General features: G+C 41.4%; 3 protein-coding genes across 3 annotated transcripts; 2 read left to right on the top strand and 1 right to left on the bottom strand.

Annotated features, from left to right (window-relative positions):
- Nucleotides 1-2,783: 2,783 nt before the first annotated feature.
- LOC140270013 (programmed cell death protein 10) lies at nt 2,784-9,014 on the bottom strand. The gene is made up of 8 exons (XM_072365078.1): nt 8,884-9,014; nt 6,840-7,066; nt 6,339-6,392; nt 5,199-5,316; nt 4,971-5,097; nt 4,296-4,374; nt 4,117-4,199; nt 2,784-3,641 (listed from the first exon to the last, which is right to left on the bottom strand). Exons 2-8 carry the CDS (start codon nt 6,927-6,929, stop codon nt 3,560-3,562), a joined length of 633 nt encoding a protein of 210 aa, XP_072221179.1. The 5' UTR covers nt 6,930-7,066; nt 8,884-9,014; the 3' UTR covers nt 2,784-3,559.
- A 3,590-nt stretch (nt 9,015-12,604) lies between these two features.
- On the top strand, nt 12,605-18,076 carry LOC140270446 (inositol-3-phosphate synthase 1-A-like). Its single transcript, XM_072365589.1, has 11 exons — nt 12,605-12,834; nt 13,097-13,221; nt 13,303-13,464; nt 14,330-14,459; nt 14,789-14,982; nt 15,073-15,222; nt 15,762-15,977; nt 16,075-16,239; nt 16,329-16,442; nt 17,087-17,304; nt 17,434-18,076. Exons 2-11 carry the CDS (start codon nt 13,108-13,110, stop codon nt 17,630-17,632), a joined length of 1,662 nt encoding a protein of 553 aa, XP_072221690.1. The 5' UTR covers nt 12,605-12,834; nt 13,097-13,107; the 3' UTR covers nt 17,633-18,076.
- Nucleotides 18,077-19,340: 1,264 nt separating this feature from the next.
- tpgs1 (tubulin polyglutamylase complex subunit 1) lies at nt 19,341-21,283 on the top strand. The gene is made up of 2 exons (XM_072365342.1): nt 19,341-19,717; nt 20,218-21,283. Exons 1-2 carry the CDS (start codon nt 19,380-19,382, stop codon nt 20,864-20,866), a joined length of 987 nt encoding a protein of 328 aa, XP_072221443.1. The 5' UTR covers nt 19,341-19,379; the 3' UTR covers nt 20,867-21,283.
- Nucleotides 21,284-22,176: the final 893 nt, after the last annotated feature.

Here is a 22,176-nt window from a genome sequence, read left to right as displayed (position 1 = left end):
CGCTCTGAAATGTCTGTGTGGAGTACATGGATCTTTGTGCCAAAGGCAATACGATCTGTTTTCCTGATCTAATGTAATGTTTGTGTTATCTGAAGATGATGAAGAACTAACAGAGGCGGTTTCATTGTTGTCCGTCTTTTACTTCACGATAAATGGTCATAACTTATTGTTTATGTATTCTTATGCGATTCTCATTTCAGTATAAAATTCATATAATTACTCCTAAATAATCATCATACTCAAATAGCCAAGCCACAAGTTGTTGGGTACTGAACACTGCAATATTTTTGTTACTTGAATGGTTAAGGATTTTGTGGGTGTGTATGTTTTCAATAAATTATCAGCATGATCACTGTTGGACAGGACTCTTGGAACAGGTTAGTTATGGCAGATTATGCAAATCTGACTTATTTACTTTACTTCCTTCTTTAGTCAAGGTTCTCTATCACTTGTGCATACCCAGACCACCATCTCAAGGTATGGACCCCTCACTCAGCCCACAAATTCTGGCACTGACAGTGGAAACTGCTTTCTTCAGTCATATCTGATTGATTTTTCTAAAATCTGGGAACATTGTTATATTGTCCTCCGTTTTAATGGAGCTGCTGTACCTTGCATGTATATGGGACCATATAAGCTTGGGTGTGAGCTGTTCATCTGTAGTATTGCAATTATTTTTATGCTAGGAGGAATACGCTTGTTCTGTTTGTCGTCCTCTTATTTTTCCCTTGATCCAGAGAAAACCTTTGTTGTTAGGCTTTTATGATTTTTTTACAGGCAAAGGGCATGTTGTGAGAGAACTGTCGCCAAACAGGGCATTGTTATGAGTTGTACTCCAGCTTCTTATCTCACACACATCGATGATGGGGCGTCCCCACGTGAAAGATCATCCTTGTACATAAAGAGACAGTCAGAGGTGTTCACTGTCACAAGACAAAACCTACACCCCTGTGGGGAAATGAGGAAATGAAGAAACTGAAAAGAAACTGCAGGAGTGCTGAAAGGAGATGGAGAAAATCAAATCTAACAGTTCACTATCACATTTTACGCCAACAACTCAAAACCTACAATAATGCAATCAAACAGGCAAGAATTTCCCATTTCAAAAAACTAATCTCTGACCATAAAAACTATCCCAAATTCCTCTTCTCCACCATTGATCTTTTAACAAACAGTCATTTTAGCAGAGGACTTTTCTGTAAGGACCACTTCAGAAGTAAAATTGATGACATCAGATCCAGTCTTTTAGCTCAACAGTTTTTAGCCGTCACCATACCTGGATCATTGCTTTTACCCGAGGAAAAACTGGAGAGTTTTGCCCTGGTTGATGCGAGGACACTTGGGTCGAGTTTTCTCCCAGGTAAACCCTACAACCTGCCTTGTAGACCCAATTCCCACATCGTTTTTTTAAAACATTTTATGGATTCTTTGAGAAGCAGCTTTTAAACATTGTGAATTGCTCTCTCTCTGTTGCTTTTTAAGTATGAAAGGTGCCATATGAATAAAATTTGATTTGATTTGATTCACACCAACAACTGTTCCAATAAGCTTAAACCTGCAGAAAAGATATACCGGTATTTGTAGATGTTCTCATTCACCCCTGGTATGTTTTAGATAACCACCCCATGCTTGGCGTGCCAATGTAAATTATGCCGATCTGACACACTGTAGTGACATTATTAGGACTTATACCTCACTTGATGTTCCATCCCGTCACGCATGGATGACAAATGCGTGAGTTGTGTCTCTCTCCGGTGCAATTAGAGTTAAAGTATGCTGTTGCGAACCGTTTGTGGTGGCCTGTAAAGGTTTTTTGGAGAAAGAATATCTCAATTCACTGTGGACAAAAGAGCTGACAACAGTACCAGAGTCAAGGGTGTTTCCCATTACAACCAGGAAACATCTGTTTATAAGGATCATCAAAATCAGGGGGAAAGGAAAGCCGGAAAGGGCTGCATCGTGACACAAGTCAAAGCTCTGCAGTTTTTGCACAAGGTAACATTGAGTCAAAATTTTTTTTTTTTAAAGTCTGGAGGAGTGAAGCTGCAAGGCCTCGGTGACATGCTTGTTTGACAAAACTTGGCTGAGTTGACAAGGAAATGTTGTGGAACAAATGGTGAAAAAGGAAGTGGAAACCATTTTTCCCTTTATCGTCATGTGATCTACTGAACAGACAAAACGGTTGGCATCAAAGGAAGAAGTACTGCAACGCGTAAGCTTTAATCCTGCACGCTGGGTTCTGAACTGTTGGCCGAGTTTCCATCCATAAGTGCCTACTCAAGAGTTCATTTGTAACGATCAACCACATCTCCTTATTTGTACTTTAACTTTCCAAATGATTTTTTAATTTTTCCAAAATATTGTCATCCACACTAATGGCATTACTTTTACAATAATCTATACTGCATCGATACAACTTCCCTTCAGGGGATTAATAAAGTCTTACTGAAGTGAACTAAATCATTTGTGCTCAAGGCTTTAATCTGCTAGAAAATGTCACACTGTTGGGGTGGGTCATGTTGTATTGTGGGTAAAGAAGTGACAGTTTTTCAAAGGGTTAAAAAAAAAAACTACGATTTCTTTGGCATCCTTTTTGGTAGCACAAATATATCCAATTTCTTCTATGAATAATTAAAAAAAGAGAATGCATTTTCCTTGTGATGCTCTTTCCAAACAGCACAAGCTCTGCTAAATCAGAGATATACTTAGTGGTATATATATATAAAAAAAAAAGACAACCCACCCACACAATATTACATCAAACACATTTAAAAAGAGCATCATCAGTTGGAAACTATTTATTGAACATTTGCAACCAGATATCAGTTAAATACAGAACTTTAATTTTTCTCTCTACATCCCCTAAACAGCAGGGACCGGCTTCACTTCATTACACTGAGAGGAGGGAATGTTATAGGACTTTGTAAGGCGCACACTGTGCTGGAAGTAATTTGGCTTTCTGTCTTCTGACAATAAAGAGAAACTAAATCGGAGTCTGCCTCTCAAATGTCCAACACTGCTTCCTCTCCTCGCGATTGTTTCATCTGCAGTCAGGTGGTGTTGTCAATCCTGTGCATACACACCGCGGAAAAAAAAATAAAATGACAGAAATAAGGAGGCGAGAAGAGAAAACCAGTATAGACGGCCGAGACCTGCCCCCACTGAAGGTGGTCTCAGATGTGGAGCCATGACTGAAAAGCTAAAAGTTAAATGATCGACATGAATATATTAGAAAAATGGCAATTAGTCTTTAATCAACACCTCGCCTCACCACTTCCCAACAAGACCTGGGTTATAAATTAAAACTGTCCAAATAAAATCGATTAACCAAAACTTTGGGGCCCATTTCAGTTCCATTTCAAGACTGGAAAATCCTTATTGAGAAAACAAATGGCACTTTTCAGTCTCTTGAACTGGAATCTCGACTCCTATGAAATCGACCCCAACCCTAAAATCAACTCTAATTTACATATATGGGTGAGGCGCTCTTCAAGCTTCCGCCACTCAAGCACTTGCACCCCCCCACGGGATGAGGGAGGCCCTCTGTGGTCTCTGCAGGCTAGGCCACAGTTTTGAAGGTCTGCAGTATGAGGTTGGTTTGGTGGATGAGTCGGTTTGCACTGATGAAGACATTTATTGCCCTGGGAACAGAGAATATCACAACTTCAGATACGTCTTTATGAATGCAAAAGGAGTTGAGTGTCTTTTATTGCACACCATAAAAGAAAAGGTAAAACAAAACTTGCTGGATAGATGGAAACACTTTTTCTAAATGAGCTTAACACACGACTGATCACGTGAAAAATCTGCAGTTTTTTCTAGGGGAGGAAATATGTCCAAACACTGGAAACTTTTATCTTTGTAAAGAATATTTAAACAATGGTTTGGCAGTTATAGAAAATAATATGCTCCTCCTTCTTGACACTTGACGTTGGCACGATAAATATGGCTCCACAGTCCAGAATCTTGCTGCTTGACAACAGCGTGAGTTCCACCGGTGGCTCTGATTGGCTAATCGTAGATTCCTAATATGGTCATTTCTAAATTCAAAAGTCTGCAACTTTTCTTAAATAAGTTTTGCAGTGATGAGCTGAGGCTTTATGTGGCTGCACTTACTTTCCGTCTTTGAAGTATGTTTTGAGGGTGTCGCTGAAACTTTTGGAGTATTTCACAAACTCCTTTTTCTGGTGCTCCAGGGCCTTGGGGAGAAGAAAAGAAAAAAAAAAGTCTTAGAAACAAGGATAATGTGCTGGGAAAAAGAAAAAAAAGACGTGACTCCTGTATCTGTTACTCACTCTGCGATTCTGGTATTGATATTTCTTAATGACGTTGTTGACTGTGTCCAGGAGCTCTTTTATGGCGCTGGCTATGTCTCTGTGAGCAAAAGATAAACTGTGAGAACACAGAACTTGACACCACAAATCAAACAGAAGAGTAAACTCTGAAAAAGTAGCTGAAAGCTCTGCCTTAACCACGCTTTCTCAATGCCATCTGGATGCGATTGCTCAGCTGTTACCATCCAACTTCCCCCTTTTTCACTTATTTCTCACAACGGTCGCGCTTGAGACGAACACGGCCCCATGAATGCCTCGCAATGGAGATCATCTGAAAATGTGTGCTAACAAGCCACTTTTTCACATATCGCTGTGAAACATCCGCTCATAAGTGTAGAGCTTATGATGCAAGATGTACTGTGTGTGCATTCACCTTATCGTGCACCGTTGCTGAGGTTTTTTAACGGCCAGATGTCGTTAAAGCGGACACAAATGTAAAGCATCTGATTGGGACAACCCTTCCTACAACACTGTTGTACAGTGGCATATGCGGGAAGAGGTGGGCTTGCAGTCTACAGAACTATAACCAGCTGGTCCAATAACATATCATTGGTCTAATATTTACTATAGTTATGTCAAAACACAAGCTGTCTCTTACTATGACAGAAAATGTGTGTGTGTGTTGCTCACACTCACTTGATAGTTTGTAGGAAGCGTACTCTGTCATTGATCTCGTCAGGGATTTTGCTAAGGATGTGTTTCAATGCTCTGGCCTTCTCATTTAGGTCCTGGAACTCCTGCTCAGGTCGGTCAATCATGAACTCTGCAGGATAAGAGAGCTTAGTGCATCCCTGGAGACTCAGAACACAACATAGGTCTATATCTGATAAACCGGACGAAGACGTCTTTTTCTTATTTGCTCACCTTCCACATCATCCGATGCCATACGCAGCAGCGACTCAGTGAAGTTGATCTGAACATTTTTCTTCTCCAGGATCTTCATTATGATGTCCTGTGTCAGACCAGGGTTCTCCCTCTCCGCCTAACGAGAGACAAACAGCATGCGGCGTGTGGAAGGCAAAGAATACATTTCTTATATGAGCGAAAATAACAACAGCTCAGTTTGTCTTGTCCAAACTAGGGGAGGAAGCTAAAGGAGGCTTAATTGGAGCTAAAGTTTACACTTTATTGACTGTCAGGCATCAGCTTTGAGCAGTTCAGATGAGTGTGCAAAAGCTCTCCTTGTGAATAATTCAACCTCTTTTACACCAGCCAGGAAGCAGAGAGACTAATCAGAGAAGCAAGTGAACAAAAGGCCCACAAATGTCAGCTGTAAATTGATGTCATCCTCCTTTAGTTTGTATAATGACAAAGCTGCGTCTCTTTTATTAAAACCTAATGTGCACACAGCAAACATAAGTGCACATCCTCCCCGGTGCAGAGGCAATCTACGGCAAATGTCCCTTAATTAATTCAGTGAAATCAGAACAGTGCAAGGACACAAAAGCCATAACATTAAAATGAGTACACTGGTGCTTTAGTAAAGTCCACTGAGTTCATTCATCTCACTATCAATCATAGAAATCAAAGCGGTTGAGTTAAATTGACATCCTGCACACCTAATGCATCACTTATAACACGCGTGAAATTAGAAAACACTTCTGACATCACGGCAGAACAATAACGAGACTTTCTCTTCACATTTTAGGGATGAAACCAGTTTCCCTCTATCCTGTATCCACTGCTCTGCATTATCATCATCGCTTTCATTCAAATGCTACAAAGGGTGTACAGCTAAGAAGCAGCGCAGAAATGATTCATGTAACTTGGCATCAGCCATCAATTTCATTTAGCATCTCCAAATCAAATTAGTCAGCGCTATTGTTTTTACACGGGTGGAGCTCAACGCAGGTGAGGCCACTGAATAACATAATTGCGGCGTGCCGGAGACTTGGAAAGCAGCCAGGATTAATAGATTATAATCACTATGAGGACCATGATGTGATATATATACATATATCGTTATCACATATCTTATCTTATCTAAATTGCTCACAGTCCTACCTTTATGAAGGCTGCTCTGAGTGTCTGAGCTGCCGATAGGTTGATCCTTTCCAGCTAGTTGGGGGGGAAAAATACAAAAAGGAAGAGCGCATGTTATTGGCGAGTCGAAACAAACTCACTGTGTGACCAAGCATCTGACAAGTGTTATTATAATTTCAACATTGGCTTCCGATTTCTGATCTTCGGCAACTAAATCAAGATGCCGTGAAGAATTAGCTTGTTTAGTGAAGTGTCATTTTGTCCTGTCATTCAGCTCAGTTCAGTTTCATTTATAAAGCGCAAAATCAGATACAGTCCAGTTCATTGTAATCCAAATCATGATCCAAGTTTCGCTTTAGGGGAAACAATAATGAACACTTAATTACAGATAATGTGCCCTATCCACATTAAACTGGCATAAGTCTTACAATATGATCAGTTGACAAACTAACTAGAAATCACTCTTTAATATGTATTTTGTTTGTAAAGTAACACTTGTTAGGTCAGATTTATTTCTCTTACCTCATTGAAAACTGGGTACATCACTGCGTACAGCGTCATGGATACCATGGAGTTTGTCTCCGCTTCATTCTTCATCTCCTCCATTGTCATCCTCCAGGGAGGAGCAGCTCTTGTTAAAACGGTGAAGAGGTCACAGCAGCTCACGCACACTCACACACACACACCCACTCACGCACTCTCACACACACACACCCTGAAAACCACACAAGTTCCGAAGTGGCGAGATCCTGGAGGGATGACAAAAAAAAACAAAAAACAAAAAACAATTAAATGATGCAGATCAATTAAGGTTAAACTGTCTTGCTTTAGGTATGTAGGCAGTACAGTTTATTCTAATCACGTCTTATATGCGACAGCTCGAGGAGATGTGCTGACCTGTTCCTGACTCACTGAAGGGGACTGCATATAAACTAGGATGTTAAAGAATTAGCAGTTGATCTGCTATCGTTCAGTTTTCAGTTACATCCGTGCAGTCACAGGTGGCTGCAGACAAGTGGCATTTCAAATACAGGCTTCCTGTTTGATGACATTAAAAATCAACCCACGGAATTCCAGTCAGATTCTAAATTTCACAGGACACTGGTTTCAAGTGAACACTTGGTATGCGACTGAATTTAGGCACTGAGCCTGCTACTGGAAGAGCAAGTTAATAGAATAGCACTGGAGGTGTATGCTATTTACATATTAGGACTTGAACCTGAATGAAGATTTAGCTCCACCTGCTGTCTATCTCAATGCACTTTGCTGGCATTAATCTAATTACAAAGTGGAAGACCACAGAACCGTTGTTCACACACACTGATTTTACACTAAATGAGAGAGAGCCCAAAAATTTGGAGGAGGTGAAGAGCAAGAAAAGGAGGCAGTCAAAGAAGGCAAAACCATCATTTCAAAGACACGTTCTAATGATCCACTGCCCACTCTGAGTCAGCTGCAGTTATTAGTTATGTCCTATGTACAACTGTTGTTTGAAGAGTTTAGGAAGAAAGAATAGGAAGTAGATTATTCGTGCTCATTGGTTACAATGTTCAGTGCCATTGTTTGTGCAGTGTACATTAAGTACCTAACTATTATCAGGTCCTTATAATAATAGGAGCAAACAAAATAATCCATTCATCACAGTTATTTCAGTTACCTCAACTGACATTTCATGATCAAAAATACCTGTGCAATATAAAACAATCTAACATTGTATAAAATGTCAACTTTGTTACCATAAACACGTCATTGCCATGTCTGTTCTGCACCTTGTCTTAGGTTCACCGATACTGTGGCCTGCTTCGATCATGTGCCGGTTAGTAACAAGGAGGAGGTAACTTCTTTAATTAGGAGAGGTGTGGCACAGATATGTGTTACCTGACTGAAAACAACAGTGCCTGAATGCCCAAACAACAACTTAAACATAAACACCAAGACGTCAGAAATTGTTTTGGACACATCGATATCACTATATGTAAAGGGCAAAAAGACACGACTGACAAATAATTGTTAGAGCAGCTCACTTCTCAGCTGTATGCGAAGGTTTAGAATTTGATTTTGCTCGGGTGGCCTTAATAAACACTTGTGCCACTCACGACCCGTTTATGAATATTCCCGAAGGCATAAAGTAGATAAACGTCATTATTTCTTATTTAAAGCGTCTGATGCGATGGTTGGCTCACTGGCAAGTAAAACTGACAAATTGACGAGCTAAATGGAGAAATACAGCCCCAGGTAATGCTACTCGGCTAAGATAAATGCTAACTACGTAGCTATCGAAACGTCAGCTGGAGTTTGGTATTTTATTAAAGCTTACAGGATACCATACTTCACTGACAGCTTAGTAAAGTAACACATCTCACGTAATAGAATATAGATATGAACTTGAGGCCTGTTACCGAGCTAATCGATGATAGCGAATTGCTAGCAGTGAACAACGTAGCTTGAGTGCTAGCTTAAGTAAGCTGTATATATTTATTAGCAATGAGCTAAAACACCCCAATAAATTGCTTTAAGACAGATGTGTGAGTTTGTGGATGTGTGTCAAATATGTTCTTGAATCTACCTTTGGCGTGACTTCTTAAGTTGGCTGGTTATGCCGTCGATTACCTTTTAGCTTCTGTGTTTTCTTTACAACTTAAGGCGGAAGTTTTTTAGGACTGGCCTGAGCGACATCTTCCGGACTCTTACCACGTGACCAATGTCCTCCAATTAGACAGCGGATAGCTCAAACAGCTCTGACGTAATTTGGATAGTTAAATTTATGTTGGAGCAATTCCTTATCTGCCATTAAAATAAGGTTATCGTATCTGTGAGGTCACATTTGATCTTTCACCGTGGAAATACTTTTTCATCATCTGATATCACACCTCTGAAATAAGACCACTGTAAATTGTAGAAGAATAACATTATTCAAAATCAACAACATAGAGTAGACCCAACAATTAAACAACTGATGAACTGCTCAACAGATTTTCTTTAATCGTCTATTTTCCATGAATACATTCCAAAATTCTCAAATATTAGATTTTAAAATATTCCAATACTGCTGACTGCAAAATGTTATCTCTCAGCCTGTGTTACAAATAGAGGGCACTGGTTGGAGCATGCCGGGTCAAACGATTTTCCAGTGGTTTGGTGTATGTACACATGCAGAACTGCAGTAGCTCTTGCTGCACTTGATAGTAACTTTAAATTGGCCTTGAGGGTCTTCCACAGTCCCACTGGGCTTTTTAAGAAGGCTCTTAGTGTCAGCTTTGAGTCGTAGGGCTTGGTTGCAGTCAATACATTTGATGCACAGATTCATACTCTTACTTAACAGTGGGGACTTCCAGTTATTGCAATGCATCTGCCTGTCAGCAATGCTTTCACTCCATACCACAATGTAGAGGGGGACACCAGTCCATTGCCATTTGTTATGTAGTATTCTTACAAGTTTGATTTAGTTCTTGAATGATACATGGATCTGTTAGCATATAAATATTTAGTCTCCATTAATTAAAGTGTTTTCCTAAACCCAAATTTAGCCTCATCCTCATTAGGCTGTGATCAGATAAGATGGCTCTATTGCACATTTCTCTATATCATGTAGTTACAAAGTTACATTCTTTATCAGTGGATTCTAAGCTCTCCATAGTACAACGACTCAACCCAATTCTTCTAGTATGTATTCTATCTTCTGACCTTTCGGTTTCTGAAGCCCACCTATCCAGTTTTCCTTCTATGACACAATCAAAGTTACTCCTTAAAATTATGGTACCATGATCTTCTTTAACGGATTGATTCACTGAATGGATTCAATTGTGTGTAGATTTAACCAACATGTCAAAGACTCAAGAACTCAGAAAGTACACTTTTAACAGCACAGGAGATTCAAATGGGACCTCTGAAGCCGTAGCTGGTTGCAAAATAAAATTATACCCATAAATAAAGACTAGTGCCACCCAGCTGCCGCTGAAATGCAGGCAGAGAGATTTGACCACTACTTCCCCTGGGCGACTTTGCACTAAGTGCTATCAGAACTGCAAACCAAATAAGTACTAGACTTTAGCCCCACTATGGGTTCCAATAACAAAAGAAACAGGTGTATTTTGCTCTCTTGAAGCCAAAAATGTTATCCAGAAGTGACTTTTTATTGTCGTTAACAGAGTCAAACATTTCAGGCAATCACTGGGTAACTTTCCTCAGCATTAACCAAAACAACTATGTACTAACGTTTGTCTGGTAAATGTATTTAAACATATTTGCAACACTCTTAATCGTGTATTAAGAGCTTGTAGATCCTTATCTGATCCATATCTGGTCCATATGCTGTCTTGATTTCTTGTTGTCTCCCTCTTGATCATCAGTGAGAGAGATGTGAAGAGTGACAATGATCATGATGTGATTATCACCACTCAATGGTTGTATGCTAAGGCTGTGCATTATGCAGTACACTATAGTCACAGCATGGTGTATTATTTATAAGTTAATCACATCACTAGAGTAGAATCAATTAATGGCAGGCTTATATTCTTTGCATTTTTTTTTTGTTTAATCAAACCTGGAATATGACATCTTCTTTTTTGGTGTTAAGCTAAAGAATCCAAATACAGTAAGGCATCTTTTACTAAAAAAAAAAAAAATCATCTAAAAAGATGAAGGATTAGCTCGGCTACCTCAATTGATCACTCAGAAGCAAATAAGCCTAACCAGCGCTCTCTTAATCAAACATGCCATGTCAGTGACGCGTCCCCTGCTCTTTCGGTGCTCTGTTGACTCTAAGTGCTTTACTGGTTGCTCTGGTTTGCTCTGACAGTTGCTCTCATCCTTGCTCTCTGTCTCACCCTCCTCTCTCCACATTTGGTGGCAGAAGTTCCCAGCACCTACAGGAAAACTTGGTCATTTTCAGGCATTCTGATGCACCTGCCTCGGGCAAATCGTCACCTTTACCTTTGCGTCTCGGCACCTGTTTGTTTATCTATGGCGTTCACCCCGTTTTGTTCTGACTAACAGACTGATTGACAGAAGCAATGGGAAATGGGGCTGGGACAAACCCGAGTGGATAAAAGTTAATTGGCTAATGCACAAAAGTAAAACGGCCCCTCCCGAGACCAACCCACCCGCACAGCCTGCACCAATAATCACACAATGCTCGATGAGTCCACAAACCAACTACCGGTCCTGGGTCTGTCGTAGTATGGGATGATGCGCGACTCCTCTACTATGAAGTCGACTTTTCTTTGTTTTGTTTTTTAACCTCAACGGAGCTCTTTCCCAAACGAGTTGATCGCTTACTTTCCTCACAAATAAAGTTATCTAATTTTAATTCACGAGTGTCTCAGTTAAAATTCAGTTAAAAGTGATCAGTTAGGAGAGTGGCTTGATATTCGGTGATGATTATAAAGGGTTAGTACGTGTGTAAAGTTTATCACAGGCAGTCATAGCCTTATACCGCAGATCTGGTGAAAAGAATGCGTTTCCGCCTATTGTGGGTATACACGCGGTTTACGCTCGTGGCCCCTGAGGTTGCCCAAAGTCAGCAGATCATGCAGTCATCTTATACCAATTGCTTCAAAAAATCTTACTCGTTTGATTGGAAAACAACAGATATAAAGGTTTCATTCTATAACTCACCGATAAAATTCTCCAACTCCGAGGGTCACACTAGTAGTGGAATACTACTAAAATGAGCGAGCAAACACAAACCCCCCTTTTTGCGTATTCTCGACGTATTACTTTTGTTTTTCAGTCTACATTGGCTTTGGTCTTTATCAAGATCCATAGTACATTTACCACTTTAAACGCAGGTAAAATACTACTATCTATAAAGACAGAGTTTGGCCGCAGATTTCTTTATCTGTTCTAAAACTGATTGCCAAGGTGCAACATATAGTAATTAGTCTATGTTAGCGCTTAATCAATTCTTATTCAACATGTATCAGCACATAAAACTCATCAAGCGCGATTACTTATTGTGTGCACGGTAACTGTTCTCATTTCGACTTGCACAAAAAGTGCATGAGTACAGAATCAGTCACATCAATTCAGAAAAAAAAACCCGTTATAGATTGTTACATAAATGTGTCACTAAACTATCAAAAACAATGGAATTCTTTATTATTTGTGCAAGCTATTTTTCTGGGGGGAAAAAACGATCTCGACGGAAGATTTTGTTTTCGAGAATCTTCTAGAATGGAATATTTCAATTTGGCTTCTGTCCCTCCCCGAGGATTAGTGGACGGGAGAGAAGCGCTGCCATTCGCTGCTGCTGCCGCGCGGTACAGCAGCATCCTCGCTGCTTATGTAAGAGCGACGGGGAGCGGCGTGATTGGCCAACGGCTCAGGATCCGTCGCATGTGAGAGGACTGCGTAACATCCAGGCCATCCAACTCCGCGACTCCACCCGGCACTTTTCAACTTTAAGAGCTGGGAATTGTCATTCTTTCAGACGAAGAACCACCAGCGTGACGATCCAGTGTTGTCTTCTTAGAAGCGGAAATACCGAAAGCTTCCTTTACACTCAAAGAGGGAAAAGGTGAGAGTTTCCGGGTATAGGCCTATCACCTAAAGCGGTTCATTCATTGATTACATTATCCGTATTACATGATTCAGTGACCAGAAAAAAAGGAAAAGCTGAGGGAAAGTTTGCAGATTGCTTAATAGTTGGTTTATTATGAGAAACATTCGACAGATGTAGTTTTTCAGCTCTGCGCGTTTTCTGTGTGCTACATGACGAGTTAAGAAAAACAGGAAAACTCTCAAAAACGCTGATCTGCTTCTCTTCTGCATATTTGCAGACTTCCCAGCCATGTCCGTGAACATCCAGATCAACAGCCCCAATGTGAGGTACACGGATACTCACATCGTGGCTCAATATTCCTACCAAACCACATCAGTGCATCAAGAGGGAAATACTCTCACGGTAAGTGCCTCCTTCCCAAAACGTGCAGTAAGTCTACCATCTGCTCAGTCTCCTTCTCACCCTGCACTGTGTGGCATTCAGGTAACTCCCCGCAGCACCGAGATGACATTCCGCACCGAGCGGGAAGTGCCGCGGCTGGGTGTGATGCTGGTGGGCTGGGGAGGCAACAACGGGACCACCGTCACAGCAGCTGTGCTGGCAAACAAACTGGGGCTCACCTGGAAGACCAAAACTGGAGTGAAGGTGAGCGGAGGAACTCAACTGTGGCTGCCGGGATGGAAAATGCTCCTTGCGTTGACTTAAAGTGTGTGCAAGTGTGCAAGCATGATTCCCAGTATGTGTAACCAAGTTAGTTAGCTGCAGCTCCCTTTATGATAATTATAAAATGCACATATACACAGCCGCCCTATCCCAGCTTGAAGCATGAGAGAGTCTGTCAAACACAGAAAGTCATAAATGTCTGCTCAAAATGCTTGCTGCATTTTTCGGGAGGTATTTTGACAAAAAATTGTGGAAAAAAAGGTTATGAAAAGTTGGGAAGTCTAATTAGTGTGATACTACAGGGCATTCCTCTGTGCACAATCCTGTACTTATATCTGGACAAATAGTCGACAATTGGCTTCAAGTTGGGATTTGCCGGTCGACCAAGAGAAAATTTAGTCCTGGGGCTTTGCCAGTTAATTAATGCAACCTGCAGATGTCTGCTTGTTCATTTCTGTGTCTTACTGAGATGGATGTAAACTATCTGCCTGGGCCACTGGCTCATGGTCACCAAACTTTATAATTAGATATAATTGGATGTGAAACCCCCTGGTTGTCATTAGGGAGCTCATAGAGAGGATTTTGTCCTATTTTATAAATATAACCTACCCTGTGGCCTCAACTGCATTGGGAGGGATTCTTAAACTGGTTATGGTGACATGTTCAATGGGGTGTGAAGTGATTAACTTTGAATGTTCTAGGAAACTTTCCCAAGTATAGGCATGCATTGTTACCTCTATGAACCTCTTTCTTCTTTTGTCATGACTCTTAAACTGAATGGTAGAGATAAGTATCTCAGACAGTAAATGATGAACAGTTCCTTTTTTTCTTCTTTCTCAATACTTAGAAAGCAAATTACTACGGCTCCCTCCTGCAGTCGTCCACTGTTTGCCTGGGATCGGGGCTGGAGGGCGAAGTCAACGTGCCTTTCCGTGACCTCCTGCCCATGGTGCACCCCGATGATATCGTCTTTGACGGTGGGCAGAGTTCCAGACAGTCACCTCATGCTTCAAAGTCTGAGACAGAAACTTATGTGTTTAAATGTGAGAAGCTTGAGGGTGCAGGAGAGCTGACTGCAGCTAAATCTGCAGAGCACAGAGAGTCTGTGCAGATGGCAAAGATTTATGTGCTCTTACTTTGTGCTCCAGAGCACTTTAAACAGTCAGACTATGTATGGAGTTGTCATAGCTGATGAGATAGAAGCTGTGGCACCCACAGATCGGCCTATGCTCTTTTAGACCTCGGAAATTAGAAATATATTGAGAGAGCTTGCATTGTATTCAACCTGTATTTGTTTTATTTCTAGGTTGGGATATTTCTTCAATGGATTTGGGCAGTGCAATGGAGCGAGCCCAGGTGCTCGACTGGGCTTTGCAGGAGCAGCTGCGACCATACATGAGCAGCCTGAAACCAAGGCCATCCATCTACATTCCAGAATTCATTGCTGCAAACCAGGAGAGCCGGGCAGACAACGTCATCACCGGGACCACGGCAGAGCAGGTGATAAAAGACTCCATTCTCACTTTATTTGACCAGCTTAACATTTGCTTCCCTCTGTGTTTTGACTTAAAAGAGTAAATAATCTTGCAGGTGGAGCAGATCAGAGCTGACATAAGGGACTTCCATCAGTCCAGCGGTGTTGACAAAGTCATAGTCTTGTGGACAGCCAATACCGAGCGCTTCTGCGATATCATACCAGGGGTTAATGACACGGCCCAGAACCTTTTGGCTGCGGTTCAGGTGAGAAAAAGCTTTACACAGAAAAATGATTCACAATAAATCGGGACTTTGGTTTAGTGGACATATCCATTATAGAGGAGACGCACTTGCTGGTGGCTGGCAGGCATCGCAAATCACTCACTTGACTTAAATTTCATCCTAATGCAGAAGACCACACAGTAATCCTCAATTACATTTTGATTAATAAAGCTTAAGAGAATGAAAATAGTAGCTCTTTCAGACCACACAGTGGACGTATAATTAAACGCTGTGTGTAAGTCTGAAATGGTCAGCACTCTTTTATATTTTATTAGATTTCTATCAGATCAAGAGAAGAAAATTATTTACCCCCTCTGAGTTTTTTTTAATTGAATTTCCTTATTGCAACATACTTTTACTGCTGTCATTAATATTAATAGTCCAGACTTAGCTTAGTGTAATTCACCGGTTACTACTAAGCTGATGTGAAGAGTCTCGGCAGACATGTAGCCTTTTAAGCTTTCCTCCTCAGCGAACTCGGATACAACCCATCACCTTTGTTTTCCCTCTTCATCCATCAGACTGGAGCAGAGGTTTCTCCCTCCACCCTGTTTGCAGTGGCTAGTATTCTGGAGGGCTGCGCCTTCATTAATGGCTCCCCACAGAACACCTTCGTCCCCGGGGCTGTGGAGCTGGCTCTGCAGAGGGGCGTGTTCATCGGAGGTGACGACTTCAAGTCGGGTCAGACAAAGATCAAGTCGGTGTTGGTGGACTTTTTAGTCAGCGCAGGTATCAAGGTGAGAGAAAGGATGCATGGATGCAATAGAAAGATTTGTTTCAAGGCGGAAGATGAGCCAAGACTAAAATGACACTAAATTGTTCGTCTTAACACAGCCAACCTCCATCGTCAGCTACAATCACCTCGGCAACAACGACGGGAAAAACCTGTCGGCCCCTCAGCAGTTCCGCTCAAAGGAGATCTCAAAAAGCAATGTGGTGGATGATATGGTCCAGTCCAACCCCATACTGTTCCAGCCCGGAGAGAAACCCGACCACTGTGTGAGTGATAACGCTAATGCATAAGAACTGGGTTTTGGTGTCTACAGAGGACAAGTGTTCAAACTTCTCTCATCTCGGCTTCCTTTCAGGTGGTGATTAAATACGTTCCTTATGTAGGAGACAGCAAGCGTGCCATGGATGAGTACACTTCTGAAATAATGATGGGAGGGATCAACACTATTGCACTGCACAACACTTGCGAGGTTGGTGCTTATGCAATCTGTTTATACACAATCTGTAACAAAACTAACACATGAGAACAGTTTCCAGCGCGACTAGTTCTGGAGGAGGGAGGCTCAGGGGCGTCAGATCCTGCTGATAATCCCTAACAAGACTCAGAGCTAATACAAAGAGACACATGCAGGTCACTCACATGCTGTGGTTATTCCCCTCGCTCGTCACACTGCAACCCCTATTGTGAAAAATGCAACATATGATTTGTTTACATTTACACTCTTTCTGTGTGGAAAAATTAAGTAGACTTTGATTTATTCGTGACGCGTACATAACAAATCTAATTGTTCATGTATTATAATAGTATTGCTCTCCAGACTGTCTCTTGATATTAGAAATGTTTGTCTTTAGCTCCCTCTAGTGGCAGAAAACACAAACAAAACAAAAAAACTCTTCATAACTCTACAGTTATGAATGGGCTTAACCCAACCTAGAGGTATCAAATATATATATACACATATATATATATATATATATATATATATATATTAGAAAAAACTGCACCAAAATGAGCAATGCCGGCATGTGTAATGAAACCATGTCATGTCAGAGTGTTGCCTTTCCCCTCTTTTACACAGTATGACTTTTTTTTGTCTTTCTTTCATCACAACAGGACTCTCTACTGGCCAGCCCGATCATTCTTGACCTGGTGATCCTAACAGAGCTTTGTCAGCGTGTCAGTGTCCGGCCACAGGGAGACAAGGACTTCCAGTCCTTCCACAGTGTGCTAGCGCTGCTCTCCTTCCTCTGCAAGGCCCCCCTGGTCCCATCGGGCACTCCCGTTGTCAATGCCTTCTTCCGCCAGAGAGCTGGCATTGAAAACATCATGAGGTGTGTGTCACTTTCATTTTGAAATGTGACCTTTGTAACGCAGAAATTCCTCAGCTTCATTCGACGGAAGAAACCCAGAGAAACTGAGTTCATGTAGTTAAAGCGGTCCTCCCTCTTTGTCTTTTTCAGAGCGTGCCTCGGTCTTCCTCCTCAGAATCACATGCTGCTGGAGCACAAGCTGCAGAGGAACTTCTTGCCTTCGCACACAACCTACATCAACGATGACGTGACCACTTTGAAAAAGGTGGCTCTCACCAATGGGAAGCATAGGTCTGTACCTCAGACCAATGGCATATATGCGCACGAGGAGACACCGTGGCCGCTATGATTGCAATTATTCTGAAACAGCCCAACTTAGCCTGAGACAGACATGAAAATGAAAATGACTGTAAGCCACAGCAGTTATTGGGGCGCCCTCAAGGCCCTCAGTAATCAACATTTCAAATGGTAAAAACAGAAATTGGCAACGTCAGATGAAGCCGAGATCTAACAGAAGGCCGCATATTGTAACAAATCAAGTCTGTATGTAGTTTTATCATTTTGTAAACACGTTCAGTTTTTTGTATTATATTTCACAATGTAATTCTTCATTTATTTTCCAACTGTACTTGTTTAATGCACAACTATACACTGTAAAATATGTGAAACAGGTAAGCAGGTCTTAGGAGCATTATTTAGCTGTAAAGAATGGATCTGATAACCTCTGCATTTGCTGCCGTTGTCACATTAACTGCACATTAATGAATGATAACCTGCTGTGTTTTGCCTCTTTGTAGTTTTTTTGTGTGTACATTGGCTATTTATATACAGTAAACTTTGAGTCATTGATGTTTGAACTTGGTATGTATTTTTATTTAATTTCCTCTACTGACTCATCACTCCAATTAAAAGCATTCTTTCACCAATCAACCACAACCCTAAAACCACCTGTGTAATGACTTTATAATACAAAAACATGGTTAGTGACCAAATAATAACAGAATATTAATCATAACTTTGTCGAGATATAATAAATTAATCTCCATCTTTGTGCACGAATATATAGTAAGGACACAGGACATTAAAGACCACACTTGCAAACAAAGTAACAGAGTAAAATGGTTAGCTGCTGAATGTATGGTTAAAGTGCAGATATAGTTCTTTAATGCAAACTCGATTCACATCTGCTTGTTTTCATATAGCTTCATGTATCAACTGCACCAGCAACAAAACAAATCGAAGTGATGCCTAGCTTTAAAATGCACACAGAACAGACCCTTTGGAAGTATAATGATAATAATAAAAAGTGGAAAACTTCTACATATAAAGACCCCATTTGACTGCCTCATCTCTAAAATTGATGAGCAAGGATAACTTCCCAACAGATAAGAGCAGACTGTTGACCCAGGTCCACTAAAAATGCTGCATTTAATAAATACTGTCCTATTTTCATATAACTGCGACATTATAAGAGTGTCTCGGGAACAGGTTGTGATATTTCGTGAAAATCGAGGTTATCTCTCTGGACAACTATGGAGAGTGCGAATTTAACGTCACTCGTCGGTTTATTTGGACCCCATGTTGTGTTCTTGCTTGCTCTCGGGCTGTCTTTTGTATGTACAGACCCCGAATTCGATCTTCAGCACCACTTTAAAGGGTTTAAATAGAATTTTTAAGAAAATTCTTTATTATCAAACCAGTACAAAAGTCCACTGCAAATGACTCCATAAACCGAGGTAATGGAAGGACATTCCTCACAAGATGGCGCTAATGACAAGCCCAACATGCAACACGGAGTCATGGATCTTCTTTACAGCTGGCAGAGCAAATGACAGAGAAACGTAAGGTATTAAATGTAAAACCTCACCCAAGTCAAACTGACTTAAAATGTCAGTAAAAGTATAGAGTACAGTTCTAGTTGTCAGTCAGATTCTAACTCTGCTGCATTAAGTATTTTTTTGTAAAATATAATAATAATAAAAAAATATATATATCATTTATTATTATTTTCTTTTTGAGATGTCACCGCTTCCTGTTTCCCGACCGGCTCCCCATCACTTCCGCTACCGTTGCTGCGACACTGGACGTCAACAGCAATGGCTGACAAGGAGAAGCGCCGGTCCGCGGTTATTCCTCCGGGGATGCCCGCGGGGACAGCCGTCAAATCGGACAGCGACAGGGAGTTTCTGACGCAGGCGGGGGTGGGAGACCTGCTCCGTGGGGCCATCCTGAAGATGGTCGAAGCCAGATCGGACGATCCAATCGGCTTTCTCGCCGACCACTTCTGCAACCTGGCCTCGGTAACAGAGAGCGGCACAGCTGGATGCGGCGATGAGGAGCAGCTGAACACCGGCACCGTGAGCGCATGCGCGCAGGAGCAGCAGCATCTCAACCGGGCTCTGTGGCACCTGCGGCTGGCGCACCACTCTCAGAGGTATGGTCTCTCTGTCTTTAAGAAAGGAGTATTTAGACAAACTTTCCAAGTAGATACGCTAGAACCTTTACAATAAAACAAGCTAGCTCTAATTTCCCTTGGCATCCATGAATGCCTCCACACATTACACTGATTTATACATAGCAGTATATTTCAGGCTTAGTTTGTTTTGTTTTGTTTTGTTGTGCCACAAAAAAAAAGAAAGAAAAGAAACTACAGCAAAACTATAATAACATTATGATATAGAATAACCAACATAGTTATTGCAGCGTGGTGGCCATAATTGGCCAAATATGTCAGTAAAGTCAAATGTTGGACAATATTTCGTCTAATTTTATAGACATGGGTAGCAAATAGGAATATGCATACATTACAAACCCTTTTAAAAAGTGAATAAGCTGAAAGTTTTGGTTTTAGAAATAGTCACATGTTTTTTGCTCTTATTTAAAAAATAAATAAATAAATTACAGACTGACCAATAATTTCTATTTTTCACGCAGGTCAGCTTTCAGCAACAACGTCCGTGTGGCCTACGACCTCCTAAACCTCACCGGGGTTCAGAGACAAGCAGGCGAGGCACCCGAAGGCTCTGATAGCTCCTGCACCGAAGGCCCCACTGGAGGTGGCGGCGTGAGAGGAGGCCTCTACACGCAGACTTTGCAGTGCTTGTGCAGCGAAGGTGGAGTCCCTGCCTCCACCTCTGCCCCACTCCTCCGACGCCTTCACTGCCAGAACCATGAGGCTGTCCCGTACGATGTCTTCCGTCACGGTGTGCTCACGTGTGCTGTTTTCTCAGACTACATCCGGCAGGCTCAGAGGCTTTACGCTGAGGTGTGCTGCCCGGACGAGGGGCCTGCCTCGCGGGCGCTGTGCCTGGCTGTGCTGGGGACCTTAAAGGAAGCATTAGAGACATCCCAGGGCTGTGATGCAAACTGCTGTGCTAATGCTAATACTAAATCTTATAGCTGTCTGGAGGCTAATGTGAAAGCTATCCGCTACTTGGAGGCCAGTGCCAAAATCTCTCCCAACAAGCTGGCACAGTCCATGGCCGGAGCACAGACACGGGGCCCCGGTGGCAACATGGATGCAAAGGAATTTGAAAATGCAGCCGCAGAGATGTTTATCACTCGAGTAAAAGTTGTATCTTAACTTTTCTTATGATCCATGAATGTACAGCAACCTTTAGCATATCTTAGAGTAATTAATTACCTTCTCTTCACCTTCTGTTACCTCTAATGCAAGCAAACTAGGTGTCCATGACACCTACATAAAAAAAAACCCTCAGATATCACTTTCACTCAAGATGGACTCTAAACCCAATCTTATCTCTGGAAAACATGATGGTAGCTGGACAGCTCTTGAACTTACTCTGGCATAAATGAGGAATTGTGCTAAGTCGCTTTGAACTTTCCTAAATAATGTCTCTTCCAGGAAATCAGTATTAATCTTGACTACCAGCTGTAGTCAAGAAGTCCTCCAATGAGAAAGTAGCTTTCTGTCTTCTGCGTCTGTTGAAATAAAGGAGTATAAATCCTGTTTTGACCACCAATAAAATGTTTCCGTGTACTGATGATGATTTTGATTGTTTCCCTGCATAGTAGAAACATAACCTGCCTGGTAACTGTTTTACAGGAAAATGCAGCAGTAAAATGACAATGTATGCCACATTTTCTGGCTATAAATCTTTTCCTATTATTAGATGGGATTATATTGCATTGCAGGTTTGCAATAAAGCTACAATGACAGCTTGACTTTGCCATTTGACAACACTGCAAAGCTGTGGACTGGAAGCAAACGCTGAAGACATTTTGCTGCTTCTAACTTTCTTTGTGGGAGAAAATTGTACACGACAGAATATATAAGTTACTTAAATGGGGATTTTGTGAGATAACGGTGAGGTTTTTATTAGAGCTGAGCAACAGTCTGGAAAAGCTTTACGTGACTGTGAGTTGACATGTAGTTTTAATGCGCTGATTTCCAGTCAGTTTCTGACGCTTTAAGTGGCTTAACAAGAGAAAAAGAAAAAAATGTGACCGAAAGAAGCTTCATTGGAAATTCAACAGTCTTAAAAAACACTTAGCTTAACTATATTTGTACAATAGAGAGTGATAAGATGGGGCAGCAGTATTTCAACTGCTGAGAGGAGGAGACTTGTTCAACTGATTAGGATGTTCAGCTCAGTTCTGTGATGCTCCCTCAACCCTATACTGATCACGCATGAGAGGTGTGTGCCAGTCAAAACATCATCGCTACTAGACACTTGTTTTCAGTCCATGCATGACACTGTGACACAACTGGAAAGCTTCTTCTATGACAGGCTCCTACACCCTAAATTTGGAAATTCAGCACTATCTTAGGTCCCCCCTTCCTGTGGCTGTAAGACTGTACAACCGGCACTGCTCCTAAAAGACCAGAACATAAAATAAAGACTGAAATTGCTTCACTCATGACTGTGTTGT

This window comes from Leuresthes tenuis, unplaced genomic scaffold, assembly GCF_036924035.1.
Source record: "Leuresthes tenuis unplaced genomic scaffold, fLeuTen1.0.hap1 SCAF_15, whole genome shotgun sequence".
NCBI lineage: Eukaryota > Metazoa > Chordata > Actinopteri > Atheriniformes > Atherinopsidae > Leuresthes > Leuresthes tenuis.
Note: the sequence above shows the minus strand (reverse complement) of the source record. Positions and strands in the feature narration are given on the sequence as shown.